Source organism: Natrix helvetica (genome assembly GCF_964273705.1).
Source record: "Natrix helvetica genome assembly, chromosome: 2".
Taxonomy (NCBI): Eukaryota; Metazoa; Chordata; class Lepidosauria; order Squamata; family Natricidae; genus Natrix; species Natrix helvetica.
Genome location: NC_138552.1, coordinates 162,142,316 through 162,158,084, shown reverse-complemented (window position 1 = coordinate 162,158,084; position 15,769 = coordinate 162,142,316). Strand labels below are relative to the sequence as shown.

Below are 15,769 nucleotides of genomic sequence, written 5' to 3'. Positions count from 1 at the left end.
GAGGAAGCAGTCAAACATAGCATGTACGAGTCCCAGTGCTCGGTGACTGGGTCACATGGAATAGGTGGGGCGTGCATGGCCATTTTGTATTCAGAGCATCTTTTGAGTTTGCCACTCAAAATGGCTGCTCGAAGCCGCGCTGAGCTCTGGGCTGGATGTACTTGCTGGATTGCTATGCTCTTTCGGTTTGCCTAGTTGCCTTCCAATCCCATCCTCGTCGCCAGTGTTAGATTGGGTAATGGATAGGCACACATAGGCTTAATGGTAACAACAGCTCTTTATTAAGTACAACAAGTGAGAACAATCCAGCGGAGGTTGAGTCAGACAGCAGCCCTTTTATAGGGAGCTGTCAGATCCTTCAACCAATAGGATTAAACCTCTGTTCCCGCCGGAACAGAGGACCTTGGTGGAAACCACTGTAGTCTAGTAGAGCAAGTATCTAACAGTATGGTCATAAAACAAATCCTCACATGACGAGATCTGATTTTACCATCATTTTTACCACAGTCATTAAGCAATTTACCTTGGTCAAGATCATTAATGGATCATGTGGCTGTTAAGTGAATCCAGCTTAGTAAATTTACTTTGTTTGTCCGAAGCCAATTGGGAAGATCACAAATTGTGATCATGTGACCACACAAAGCTTTAATTATTGTAAATGTAAGCTGATTGCTAAATATCTGAATTGTGATGTGACCATCGGGGTACTGACAAGGTCCTAACTTCAAGGAGAAGTTATAAATAACTTTTTCAAAGACAGTTGTAACTTTGAACCTTTCTTAAATGAATGGGTGTAAGTTAAGGACTTGTATTAATTTTATTTGTATCTTCCCATCACTCTTTCCTCAGACAATGTTATCTACTCATTATCAAACTCTGAATACTTGGCTTGCTGTTTGTGAAATCAAAAGCTTGTCAAAAGTAGCTTTTTTGTTGTGTTATAATCTTTGTTAATATAACATGCATACCAGTGGTGGGTTTCAATTTTTTTTAGAACCTCTTCTTTAGGTGTGGCTTGCTTTGTGGGAGTGGCTTGCTGGCCATGTGACTGGGTGGGAGTGGCTTGCCTGCCATGTGACTGAGTGGGAGTGGCTTGGCAGTCATGTGACTGGGAGGGCCTGGCCAACTTGTAAAATGTGGTGAAACTCACTTAACAACGCTTTTGCTTAGCAACCAAAATGTTGGCTCAGAAACTCTGGCATTTGAAGCACCCAAGTCTTAAAGCTCTCAAGTTACAAGACCCTTGCATCCCTAACCCTTTAGAAAAAAAACCCCCAGGGGTTTCAAATTTGATAGCTTTAAGACTTGTGGACTTCAACTCCCAGAATTCCTCCTCCAGTCATGTTGGCTCAGGAACTCTGGCATTGAAGTGTGCAAGTCTTAAAGCTGTCAAGTTGTAAAACCCTTGCACCCCTAACCCTTTAGAAAAAAACCCCCAGGGGTGTTCAAACTTGACAGCTTTAAGACTTGTGGACTTCAACTCCCAGAATTCCTTCTCTTGCTCTTCATTTTGATGATGTGCGGACAGGTGGGGGGAGGGAGCTGGAACCAGTTCTAAATGGCACTGTAGATTTGTGGAACCTCTTCTATAGAAGAGGTTAGAACTGGCAGGAACCCACCCCTGATGCATACTCTGCTAGATGACGGTATAGCATATAATGGCTGATTGCTCTTATCCTTTGTGTTCCCTTGGCTGCTCTTTGCAGAGGAAAGGAAATGACTATTTAGTTACATAGAACTACATCCCTCAGGAAATTTATGTATGCTAGATTAAAATTTGGCATATTGTAAAGCAGGTCTGCACATTTTTATTGTGCTTGTGAAGTTTCGTAACAGGCCATTGGCAGAGTTATTGGTACCAGGTCCCGGATAAATAGTGACACCTTTCCAGAAATATCTTGTGTTACATTTCTGTTTTGTAGATTTGGATAAATGTTTATTTTCTGTATTTAGGTCAAATGCCACAAATACTAAAGACTATTTTAGTGAGCCATTGTTGAACTTGGCACTTTATAGATGGCTATGGGCTTCAAGAAACTAACGTTCATAATATTGATGATGACGAAAGGAAAAAAATGGATAAGCTTACACAGCTATATTTATTTGGTTTGTCATTGTAGCACTATTTTTTTAAAAAAATATTTTATTAAAATTCTACAAAAAAATGAAAAAACAACAAGGTTGAAAAAAATTAAGGAGGGGAGAAGTGCAAGGGAAAAAGGGAAAAAGAAAAATTTAAAAGCATAATTTCTGATGTTTTTCAAAACAGTTACAAATACCAAATACATTAACTTTTTGATTTGAATCAAAATTCAGTAAGAGACAGTATTTCTGTAATCACATATAGTGATTTTTGAGTAGATTCACAAAACTGCAGCTTCGTAGTGGGACCAAATGTAGACTCAAAGGCCCACACCACTGCCATTTAAATTGAGCCTGGTGGGGTCTGTGGTGCTCTCTGAGCTTGGCTATTTACTTGTAGATGTTTCATTACCCAACAAAGTAACATCATCAGGGCTAGAGGGGAGTGGGGTAACACTCTGTTTATATACAAGTGGCTTGCCCTATCAGTGTTGGTGGGAGTGGTCTTGGTGGTTCTTGTTTACTGTTCGGTTGTTTGTCTGAGTAGTGGTTCCTTAATTGGAGTATTGTTCACTGCTTGATTGTTGGCTTAGTATTGATCTCTGCTTATTTGGATGTAGATAGTTGGGAAGGAGGTGTTTTGGTCCTTTTGTTTCCTTTTTGGCTTTTTTTGATTGTCTCTTTTGAATGATATCTAGTTGTCCTTTATCTCTATGTTCCTGTTGATGGTTGATTTGTCTGAGTGCCAGGCTTGACTAAATTGAGATCTTTGGCCCTTATGAGAAAATGAACAGATTAAAGAGTGATAAACCATATCAAACTGAAGTAGCATCAGTGGTTTTGAACACCTTTCTAGTATGTGAGCCTGAACAATTCACCTAGAGTATCTTATCCTAGCTCATGCAGAATCCTGAAGCTAGCACTGATTGGCAAAATAATTATTTGCAATCTGGTCAGGTCCTAATCATAAATTTTAAAGTGGCTTAGCATATAAGAGTGGGAAAAATGCTTCACGATAGTTACTGTAGGAGAACAGCAGGTAGAGGTGGAGGATGAAATAAAATGCATATCAGTTTAGAGTTTTTGCATTGCTACAAGAGATCCAAGTCCAACCCCCCCCCTTGAATTTTTTTGACCCTTATCTAGCGCCAATTTAATGGTGTTAGTTGACCCGATTCTTGTGGATAGGCTTCAATAAATTGTTTATGCTGCAGTCTATGTGGATGGTCCTGATTCTCTGCACCTGGCATCTGCAAATAAATGGAGATATACAAAATGTTTTGAATTTATAATGCTAGTTTCAAATTGTTCAGAAGTATGTCAAGGTCAAACCACATTAGTTTTGAGCTAGAAAAGAACTTTTGTATTGAAAACAGTTCTAGAATAGTCAGTAAAACTATTTCAGACTTCAAAGAACTATTCTTAATTTGAAATGTTCTGCACACCTCTACTGTAAACTGGATTTATATAGCAGCTTGTTTTGCCTTGAAATATACTATAATTATTTGATCAGATTTTATCTAATCTTTTGAACTAGTCAATGTAAGGCTGTTTCTAGTGAATTGCAGAAGGCTGTTTCATATTTTTTACATTTTTGTGGGACTGTGTCCTACTTATCTTACACTTACATAACAGATGAACTCAAATCCAAAATTTCTAGAAGGTACCAGTTTGTTGAAAGAATGTCTTGGAGCTCAACCTCTACTGGATTCTTCATATGATTTTATCTCATGTAGGAATTCTACTACACAGTAGGATAAAATGTGCACATATTTCTGTATACCCAAGGCAATTTTTGTATTCTGGTCTATTTTAAGTTTTGGAATGCTGGCCTTTGTGATACTAATTTCTAATAATAAGTATTTAACAGAGGAAGAATATGCAATAGTTCCACAGTTTCTTGTATATATCCAGGCTTTTATTCCATGCAGCTTATTGTGGGGTCACTAAATGTCTGATATACCTGGGAATTTTGGCAGGTGGTATCAAGGCAAGTCACTGAAATAGTATCCCAGTATACACGGAGGTCTTTCTTTGTTGAAGTTTTGACTGTTGTGGCACTTAGTGGTAGAGGAGCCTGTTGACACTAGTTTCTTATGATTAAGGCTCTTCAGATTAAAAACTAGTATGGTCTAGCATCAGTCCTAACTAATTGGAGTTAATTTAGTTACATAATACAAGTAGCTGAACCAATCTGTTACACCGATTAATCTTACAGGAAGCCATAACCATTTAGAGACATTGCTTTCCTATTTTCCTATATCATTGTTTTCCTATTGTTGTAATACCATTTTAAAATATTTTGTACTTTCCCCAATCTATTTTAGGATTTGAAGGACACAAAATACTGTATACATGGCAACGAACAGAACATTTCTTCAGACAGTTTTAATGTTCTTACTACATGGTTGCATATTGGCTGAAGGCAGTGATACAAGAGCAAGTAAGAGTTTTGCTAACCAGAGATACTTAATAAAATATAGAGACTTTCAGTTTTTGAAGTTGTCTGATTATAATGTTTGAGATAGTCCTAAGTGAAACAGAAGCCTCTAGAACAGTGGTTCTCAACCTTCCCAATGCCGCGACCCTTGAATACAGTTCCTCATGTTGTGGTGACCCCCAACCATAAAATTGGTGTCTCGGTTCCTAAGACCACATTGAAAATATGTGTTTTCTGATGGTTTTAGGCGACCCCTGTGAAAGGGTTGTTGGACCCCCAAAGAGGTCCTGACCCACAGGTTGAGAATCACTGCTCTAGAATTTTATATTTCTGTATGATCTTATCGGTATGTAGATTAAAACTAGAAAACTTTCAAGAGTCTGCTCTATCTGTTTTTTTCTATTTGATTCACTAGGAATATCAAGTCTCCTGTTGAAAAAAATTATGATTAGGTGAGCTGCAGGAACATAGCATATTAGTTATCTCTAAACCAATAATCTTTCATTCACAATAATTTATTCCAATTGGTTACATAATGTGAAGCTGCAAATGAGTGATATATGTGAATTAAAGCTACAATAAAATACTACCATATGGAAGGAAGTCTGGGTTCAGGCCTAACCATTTCATTCCATTTCTATCTTCATATTTTTCTTCTCTCAACAACATACACCCATTAAGCATTCACATACTTGTTGATTTAAGTATTATTATTTAAGTCCCTATCTTTTTTAGTAATTTTTTAAATAAAAGTTTAAAACATGGATAAAACATGATTCTACTCGTTTAGTTAACTAATAAATCTAGCAACAATATCCAGATTTTTCTAAGAGGAAATAAAACAATTTGTGACTGGTGTGTGGCATAGATTATGACTATAGGTATAGAAATCGACAAGTATGGAGCTTTTCCCCAAAGACTGAGCTCATTAAACATCCTTTAAAAGTGTACTCTTATATATGAAGTAAAAAAAAATAATGAATTATAAATTCCTTTCTATTTATTTTACTGATGTGGAGTTATTCTTCTAATCCTATATTTACTGTAAGTTTCTTTCATAGTTAATTCAGTGTACCATTCTACGCAAAAGAAGTTGAGAATAGAGTACAGGTTTATGCCATTTCTATCACATTTTAAGACTTGAAATCTGCTTGAAATCCACAATAGGGATTGAAATGACTAAATCTTCAAATCACTTCAGATTAACTAACTTGGTTAGATTGTAGCTTATTTTATCTAGACATGAGATTCAAAACACCAACAACCCCAATATATATTTTTATCTAGAAATAAGTACAGTTACATTTGATGAGGTTTCCATCCTAGTTTACAGTCTAAAGAATGCTAATGATCTTGGATTATGATGATAAAGATACAAGTAAAACATTTTTCTCTTTATTTATTTTAGGTTGCCGAACAGCTCCAGCAGACTTAGTTTTCATCTTAGATGGCTCCTACAGTGTTGGCCCAGAAAACTTTGAAATAATCAAAAGATGGCTGTTCAATATAACAAGTAACTTTAACATAGGACCAAAATTTATTCAGGTTGGAGTAGTACAGTACAGTGATTATCCTGTACTTGAAATTCCTCTGGGTTTTTATGACTCCAATGAAAATCTAATCAGAGAAATGGCATATGTGCAGTATTTGGGTGGAAACACAAGAACAGGCAAAGCCATTCAGTTTGCAATGGACCATCTATTTGGTAAATCAGAAAGATTCCTTACACGAATTGCAATTGTTCTGACTGATGGTAAGTCCCAAGATGAGGTCAAAGAGGTGGCTGCTGAAGCCAGGAGAAACAAGATCACACTGTTTGCCATTGGTGTTGGTTCTGAAACCGAAGAGGATGAATTGAAAGCAATTGCCAACAAACCCTCTTCCACATATGTGTTCCATGTTGAAGATTATATAGCAATATCCAGAATAAGGGAAGTAATAAAGCAGAAACTTTGTGAAGGTAAATATTAATCATTCTTCGTAGAGCATTTCTTTTTTAAATGTATGAGGTGCTGTTGTGTGGTAATATAACTTTTTAAGAATTATGCTTAGGTGGGGTGACAGGAGAGATCTAATAGGGACTAGTCTCTTTAAGTTGCACTAAAATAATCTGGTATTTCAGTGACATAAATGTTGATTTCAGTTTTTCAGTAAACAACAATATAAAGACATATCACAAATCAATTAAAAAAACAATTATCATGTTCAGCTGCAGTGATGTATGTATTGAATATAGTAATATGAAATTGGGTTAGCTGGTGTGCTCTGTGTCAAATATCACCATTCCTTAAAGCAATGAATTAATGGTACAGGTAATCCTCCACAATTGAGCCCAAAATTGTGAGACAGTTGTTAAGTGAGTTTTGCCCCATTTTACAACCTTTCCTGTCACAGTTGTTGCGTGAATCACTGCAATTATTAAATTAGTAATACAGTTGTTAAGTGAATCTGGCTTCCCCATTGACTTTGCTTTTCAAAAGGTCACAAATGGGGATCACATGACCCTGGGACGCTGCGAGCATCTGAATTTTGGTCATGTGACCATGCGGATGCTGCAACTGTCATAAGCATGAAAAATAGTCATAAGTCACTTTTTTTGGGTGTCATTGTAACTTCAAACGGTCACTAAACAAACATTGTAAGTTGAATATTACTTTTAACTAAATATTTGGGGCAACATTTGTCTAACTATTTAGGCAGCAGTCAAGATTGTTACCATGTTGAGAGCTGTTTATGACTTTGATTTGCCAATGTGTAAGTGCGTGTAACATTCATCAAATGTTGACCTGCTGATCAGGAGAAGGACCGAGGGAGAAAAGTGGAGGTTACAATAAAAGCAAAGGCAAAAGGATGTGACTCTCTTTTGATTCCTCCAAAGGAAGAAATTTGTTTGATTTCTCCAAAGTTACTCCTGAAAGGGAAGATAGTATATATCTTCTCTGGAGGACCAGTGCTATGGCATCTCAGTGATATAAGCAGAGATGGCTGTATTCAGTTATCCTTTGACAATTATTTTGCTTCTTCAGTAGTTTAGGAAAGAAATGTCAAGGGATTAAGCCCAATGGAAGCTAATCGCATTACTTGGCTTGTAATTTTTGCAAAAAATAAACAGCAATTCCCAAATTACATTGTCCGTGTTTTTTAAAATCCAGTCATTTGTATGCCTGCTCTATAGATTACTTGTACCTTATACCCTTACAAGAATAAAAATATGCATGAAGCCACAATGATAAACTGTAGATAAACAGCATCGTATGAGGTACAGTAGTTGAACTGAATGCCAACTACTGGTTTATCCTACTCTGAGAATGGTTTATCCTACTCTGAGAAGATGACTGGGAAGGTGTTGTGATCTCGGATGAGCTTCTGGAACTGAAAAAAAATCTTCATAATCTTTCGTGTCACACCTCTTGTTCGTTCTTTCTGCTGTATAGTCCAACTGATGAAGGATGCTGAAGCCAGGGGCAGAGATAGGCAAAATATCATTCACTCTGGGCTCTGCATCCATTTCTGGTGCTGCAGAGACTAATCTCAGTGAATTAAATGATAAAGCAATTGTTCTTGATCATTGTGAAATTAAATCTAATCCCCAGCATTCAAAATTTATTCTTTCCTATTTGTCAAAGACAATACATGTTGGGTGCGCCTCAGAGATTCCATTCTGTTCACGAAAGAAACCCTTTCTGAATTGTACGCGGCATATAAGAAATCCTTAGGGTTCCCTTGAACATGCTACATCTTTTCAAATGATTCTGGATCAGTGCTATTGGCAAAAATAATCTCAAATGTACAGAAATGAATTCAAGATATGAAAGTCAACATGGAGGGTGCTCAGTATTTGCAGCTTGCATATATTTAAAAAAAAGATAAACAGAAACATCTGATCAGCTTAGATTTTGGTCAAAGTAACTTCTTTTCTCTCCTGTATTATTCCTTAAGATAATGGTCCCCTGGGGATTAGTTTTAAGTACAATATTCTATAGTGTGAATATAACTGTCTCCTTCTTGCCAATACATTGATACTTTTAAGAAACCATAGAAGATGTAATTGTGAAATTCTATTTTGTATTTCTTGGAGGCTGTGACGATAGCCGTTTAGAGCAGAATCTTCCTCCAACTCTTGTTATGGCTTACATTCCTATGAAAAGTGATGTGGATATAGATGGTATTTAATTATTATTGTTATGATTTATTCTCGAGAGACTGCCCATGAATAACATGCATATAATTTGTCAGTCCCATTCTGTTTGTATGTAGAAACTATTTCCAGTTTTCCCTTAAAAAAAAGATTTAATGGAAACAAAATCCTCTTGTTTATTCTATTGTTTAAAAATATTTATATGAACAAAGTCAAATATCAAAAATATTTATATGATGATGGGGCAACGTCCTTCACCTTGTAGATATTTGATCTAAAAACAAAGTTTTGCTTCTGTGATTAAAAATACTTTATATCATACAAGTAATAATGGCATTTAGTTTGTAAGATGTCTTATTATTGTACTTTGAACACACATTTAAGTTTCAGCTAGTATTGGTTTACATATTACAGTGTAAAAGATGGTTATGTTTCTTTTAGCTTGAGATTTCCCCCCTTTTTGCTCTAGATACTGAAATACTGAGAGAGTTGCCAAATGTGTACAATTGTAATTGTTACAAGAAAGAATGAGGTTTATTAATGAAAATGTTTATTGTTTGATTAATTCCTATTTGGATACAATTCATTTTTATTTAATTATGTGGTTGTTTCTATGTTAAGTTTTTTTTTGTTTGTTTCATGCAATTCTATGATCTATTACCGTAAATAACTGGCAACCAATATTAGATGGAGAACTCATTTTCCAAGCTACTTCCAGAAAGTTCATAAAACATAAAATTATAAACTGGTCCACCCCTCTTTCCAGTGCCAGCATCCACTGGAGTTGACCATCCAGATTCTATTTAAATAGCTGTTATGAAGGGGAGAACACCACCTGCTAAAGCAATTTGATTCTTTGTTGAGTAGTTTTTATTGTTAGGGAATTCTTGCTCTCCAATAAAATTTCCTACCTTGCAAATTGTAAAGTCATTGTTTCTTGTCTTCTGGAAGAACACTAAGCAAATCTATTTGCTTTCTGAAGACACCTGTCATGTCTTCTTGTAGTCTTTTCTTCTCCAGCTGACATACTGTATATCCAGGGTTTCTTATTCATATTTTCCCTTTCAATCTCCTTCTCTTGGTTTCTTTCCTTTGAACTCCATTTTGTTCCATAGCTGTAGTACCCAGAATTAAACACCACATTATAGGTCAAACCGGGGATACTTTTGGCATATCTTGAAGATAATGGAGCAATTTATAATTGCTTGCATTGAGTCAAAGAGCCAGTTGAGATTGCCATTGATGAAGCCTTCAACAGAGACAGTGTTGTGTGGATGAGTGTGTGGTTAATTACATTATTTGAGTCTGGGAAAATGGGTAATTGGGCCAAACAATTTAAAAGATCTAGATGTCTTATGTAATGCATGTTTTCTGAACAATACAGAAGAGATATAATGTCTTCTTTTTATCTTGGCTTATACTCATTTTGTGTTCCACCAAGACACATAGATAATTTTTGCCTGTACTGTTGCCTGAGGTGATCACCCCAATCCTATGGCTGTGACTTTGATTTTTTTGAATCAAATGAAGGACTTTCAATTTGTCCATGTTTGTTGAAACTCACGTGAATGATTTCCGGCTTATAAGATCCTTCTGAGTCATGATATTATTTTCATCCATCTATGAGCCTTCTACAAATCTGATCAGTGTTGTTGCAAATCTTTATAAATCAGGGCAAATCTGAAATTTTCTAAACCCTCATCTAAATCATTGTATATTGAACAGCACATTGCCTAGAATAGAGTACTGCAGTATGCCATATGACACTTTCACTTGTTGAAAAACAGTTGGTGTACAATTTTTAGGTGTAATTATTCAATCAGTTCTTTATCCATCCGATGGTAGAGAAGTCCAGACCATATTTTCCTTTCCTCTTTATTAGCACCTTATATTGTATCCATTTTTTTTTTAAATCCTTAAGGTCACAATGTACTTGTCCATCATACTCCCACAGTTAACTACATTGATCATGCTATCTAAAAACAACAGGTTGGTTTGACATGACTTATTCTAGATAAACTAATGCTGGTTACGGCTAAGCAATACCTTCCCTTTATTTAGAAACAGCTTAATAATCTAATATTGATAGCAAGCATATTTCCACTTATTTCTTTATTACAGTTTAAAGGATTTGGATTATGGTTGATATTGCAGAATATTTTTAAAATTGCTCTTGGGTATTTCATACTTTAGTAAAACTCATTGCATCACAAATAGTATATGTGCACTTCTAGCTCTCAAGTGATTGCTTCTGCTCATTGTGTTTCGACTTTTTGGAGGGCTATATGAATAATGGCTATTGGAACTGATTGCAGAAATTGTCCCTTGATTAGTTCACAATAGGAAGACATGAAAAGGTTGGACTGATTTTGCATTCTGCTGAATGTAATCTCTTGTGTGAAGGTCAAAGTTTATATTCTGTTAAGAAGTGCTGCATAAATTCTGTATCCTATGACATGTCTAGTTCTGCACAACTAACAAATTGTGCACTGAGCTTTTCCTGTGGAACATCTTTCAATTTTGAATGGTTTTTTTTAAAGGATCTTTTGAATCCTTAATATTCTGTTGCTGTATTTTAGGGGAGAAATTGTCTCATAATATCCCAGAATGAGATTTTTCTAACCTCTGCCCTTTGCTTCTCCTATTGGAACCATTTCCTTTCCCCTTCTCTAAGCTAAAATGGGCATTTGTTATATATTTATACTAGTAAAAAGAAATATTGGCACATTATTTTTAAGAACTCTTTAATATTCTGTTTCAATGCCTATTATTGTGCTTTTTAATATTATTTTAGGTTTTTGAACAGTAGTCTGCCAACTTTGAATATTTTAACAAGCACATCATGCTTTTTTTGGAATAAAAGTAGTTTCAAGCGCAAAGCACGTTCAGGAGGTGCAAAGATGGCAAACTACAATTCATATAATGCAGGTGGACTTACTTGCTGGTATTGTAATTTCCTTGTCTTTAAATTTATTGAAGATCTACATTATGGGATTTGCAGAGGATTATCTTCTTCCAAGTTCTACAAAGGAAAGGCTATTTCCAGTTAGAAAGGTTTGTTAAGGTTGGAGTAAGAGAAAATGATAGTCTACCTCTAGCTGATAGTTTCCGCTTTCTTCACTTAGGAATAACTCCAGAGAAGGAATAGGCAAACAATGGTAATATTCAGATCTAAAGAAGAGTCTTTAGTCACTAAAAGGGACTTAAAGGGACGCGATGGCTCAGTGGCTAAGACACTGAGCTTGTCGATCAGAATGGTTGGCAGTTCGATGGTTCGAATCCCTAGCATCGCATAATGGAGTGAGTTCCCGTTACTTGTCCCAGCTTCTGCCAATCTAGCAGTTCGAAAGCATGTAAAAATGCAAGTAGAAAAATAGGAACCACCTTTGGTGGGAAGCTAACAGCATTCTGTGCGCCTTCGGCGTTGACTCATGGTGGCCACCTAACAACTGAGACGTATTTGGACAGCGCTGGCTCTTCGGCTTTGAAACAGAGATGAGCACTGCCCCCTAGAGTCAGGAACGACTAGCACATATGTGCGAGGGAAACTTTTACCTTTTTAAACAAGATCAATGTTTAGTCACCAGTGGTAACTCCAGACTCATGTCTTCCTTTCTGTGCAAACGGAGGAGGGAACATTTAAGACCCTAGTTTTTAACAAACTGTAGCTGATGTCAGATTATTCTATTTAGTGCTTTCACTTTCCCAATACAGAAAACTATAGAAGTTGCACCTGATATAATACTGTGTGCAACTTCTTCATAATTTAGGACAATTTTGTGCTTAACACCACTAATGCAAGTAAAATCCAGCATGGGGAATTGCTGGACTGGATTGAAAAATATTTCACATCAAATGGCTTGCTCTCACACACACATGTACACACACTCCATGCCTACTTCACTCCACTCCATAGTTAATTATGGTACATGTGTCTGCCACTTATATGAAGATATTTTGATATATAGTACATTACCCAAAAGTGTTGACTGATATTAAACACAGCAGAGTAGTATCAAGAATTCAAGAGACTTTACCATTAGGGGAAAATGTAATATAAGAACATGGTTATCATTAATGAACTTTTAATATTTAAAAAGGTGTTTCAGGCTCTTTCTCAGCCATCCAGTCCAAAAAATGCAATTATTTACTGTGATGCAAGACAAAAAGTTTTTCCATTTTGTGTTTAATGTTGTATACTACTTTATTACTTCATTTGTGAGTTATTTGTTCTGTGTATTCTTTATAGAATCAGTTTGCCCAACAAAAATTCCAGTGGCATCTCGGGATGAAAAAGGATTTGATATCCTTTTAGGTTTAGATGTTAAAAAAAAGGTGAAGAAAAGAATTCAGATTCCAAGCACTAATGTAAAAGCTTATGAAATCACATCCCGGATTGATCTGACAGAATTGACAAGGTACTTCTTTCTTCTGAGCTGAAAGTTCTTGTGAAAGTTTGTCACATTTTCTGTGTGTGTGTGTATTTATTATACATTTTTTTGTAATTCTAAAATTATTTCATGTTTAATTTTTGAAAAAAAATGTTTTTCAGAAATGTATTTCCAGAAGGCCTTCCTCCATCATATGTATTTGTATCTACACAGCGATTTAAAGTAAAAAAAACATGGGATTTGTGGAGGATTCTAAGCCAAGATGGAACACCACAAATAGCTGTTACTGTAATCGGAGAAAAGAAAGCATTATCCTTTACTACAACAAACCTAGTCAATGGCAGTCAGATTGTTACTTTTACTGCACCCCGTGTAAAGGTAAAGAGCACATCATGTGTCAATTGGAAAAATCTACTACTATATTATTTATTTATTTTAGGAAATTTATATTGCCGTCTATGTATACATGGTGATGCAAAGCGGCTTACAGGAATATAAAAACCTCATATATAAAGAAAAAAAAACTTATAAAAGAGAAAAAAAACATATAATATAATAATCTCCCCATCCATCACCCCGGGGATAACACATCACAGGAGACATTTAATGGGCTCCATCCCGCTCTGCAATCCCCAGGTTTGCTGATAGAACCAGGTCTTCAGCGCCTTCTGGAAGAGTGATAGAGTGGGGCCCATTCTAATCTCTGGGGAAATATTCCAGAGAGAGGGAGCCACCATAGAGAAGGTCCTTCTTTTGGGTCCCACCAGGTGTATCTCCCTAGGGGATGGGACCCGCAACATTCTTGCCTCCCCGCTCTGGTGGGTCAGGTAGATGTGACCGGCAAGAGATGGACTCTCAGATAACCTGGTTCATATTATGTGTTTAAATGCCAAGAGATCCAATATTTCAGATCCAGTTCAACCTAAATTTAGGCCCATGTTTGCAATTGCATTCTGGAAGATATTGGGCAATCCTATGGGATCAGGTAAAGCATATTCTCTGGGAGGCATCATTTTTATTAAAGGCACAGGTGACCTCAGTGACTGCCTAACACTTCTCATTGATTTAGGATTGCTGTTGGATTATTCAACCTATCTGAATAGTGTTAAGGTGATCCTTTAGCACTAGTTAAATATAGATTGGTCTTAAATCAAAGACTATTCTGAAGAGGCTACCTAGAACAGAATGGGGACTGACTACAGGACTGGCAATTTATTATGAAAAAGTTCCATGTTTTTCTGTAGTTTTTAAATAGCACTTTGATATGGTCAGATGGTTAATTCGTAACATCTGTTGTATTGACTGCATTAGTAATTCTCATTTGGAATTTATGCAACAGCTATTTTTGAAGGGGAATTGGAAATTTTACTTTGTCCAAAATTTACTTTTACTTTGTCCAAATGTCCATTTCCAGACATAATCTTAACTATTCATACATATTTAGAAGCCTTAACGGTTTGGGGCTAAAGTATGTACATGAATGCTGCCTTCAGGCTGGGAGCATTGTCCATCTTTAGATCACTTTTATTTATTGGCTAAACAAAGATAGGTCAGTGCCACTTGTAATTGGTGGCATGTTTGATGTGACATAGATATCTTCTTCATTCCAGGCTTGTGCAGCAGTCTTTACCCAGGCATTTTGGTAACATAGTTTAACTTTGGTTTAACATATTGGACTAGGACTTAGATTCAAGTTTCAATGGGGTAGATCATAAAAAAGTGATGCTTTCATGCGGCTGTTTTCAGAACCAAAAGGTCAGCTTGCTTTTCCTGTTTGTTTTTGGAAGACGACCTCTGAATGGGCGTGGACATCCCATCCTCCAGATAGTATTGAATCACATTTCCTAGCACTTCCTCACTATTGCCTGTCCTGACTTGGAATACTGGGAGGGGTAGTAGTGTAACATTTGGAAAATGTTAAATTCTCCTTTTGTAAGTCCAGGGTAGCCTATAGCACAATGGGTGGAAAATATATTTAATGAGAATAAATAAATAAATATTCTATGGTTCCTGAAGGCCTTTAGCAAAGAATGGCAGGCTACTCTTTCAAAACCGATATACAAACATTTTCTAAAGAAGATGGATTATGTTATGGTCTGCCTATTCTCTTTTCCACATAGGCACCACTTGGCACAACATTGATTGCCAATATTAAGAATGTATTTTTTAGAAAAAAAGATTTTTAGTTGCTCTGTGTGGTTTTCACCATAAATATTGGGCTATAATATTAAGTTGTTGCAATTAATAATGCCTGTTTAAGGTAAGACGAATGACAGTGTATGTCTCAACAGCATGTGAATCAATTAAGGAATAGGAAAATGACTGTTCTATGCAGACAGACTAACATACATACACTTACTATTCTCTGTTCTAGACATTGTTTGACCAAGGCTGGCATCAAATTCGTCTCTTAGTAACTGAAGCTGATGTAACATTGTACATAGATGATCAAGAAACTGAAACGAAGCCATTGCATCCTGTTGCAGGAATCTATATTAGTGGAGTGACTCAGATAGGAAAATATACAGGAAAAGAAGAGACTGTGCAGGTATGCACTTGTTCAGATTGCAGTGTTTTATGAAACAGAAATAAATCTATGCACATTAGCATAATAATGTGATCTCATAGCTTAAAATTAGGCCAGTTAAATTTAATGGACTCTGCAATGAATGAGTTACATTCATTGGTGACTTTGATTTAGTAAGGGGTACTTTTATT

The 15,769-nt window shown here is 36.1% G+C and overlaps 1 protein-coding gene across 1 annotated transcript in view; it reads left to right on the top strand.

Annotated features, from left to right (window-relative positions):
* COL21A1 (collagen type XXI alpha 1 chain) overlaps positions 1-15,769 on the top strand; it is a 94,569-nt gene that overhangs the window by 19,330 nt on the left and 59,470 nt on the right. Inside the window, exons 2-6 of the mRNA XM_081941767.1 lie at positions 4,410-4,525; positions 5,931-6,482; positions 12,910-13,078; positions 13,213-13,429; positions 15,426-15,599. Coding sequence (XP_081797893.1) covers positions 4,438-4,525; positions 5,931-6,482; positions 12,910-13,078; positions 13,213-13,429; positions 15,426-15,599 — 1,200 coding nt within the window. The 5' untranslated portion in view covers positions 4,410-4,437. The remainder of the gene's footprint in view (positions 1-4,409; positions 4,526-5,930; positions 6,483-12,909; positions 13,079-13,212; positions 13,430-15,425; positions 15,600-15,769) is intronic.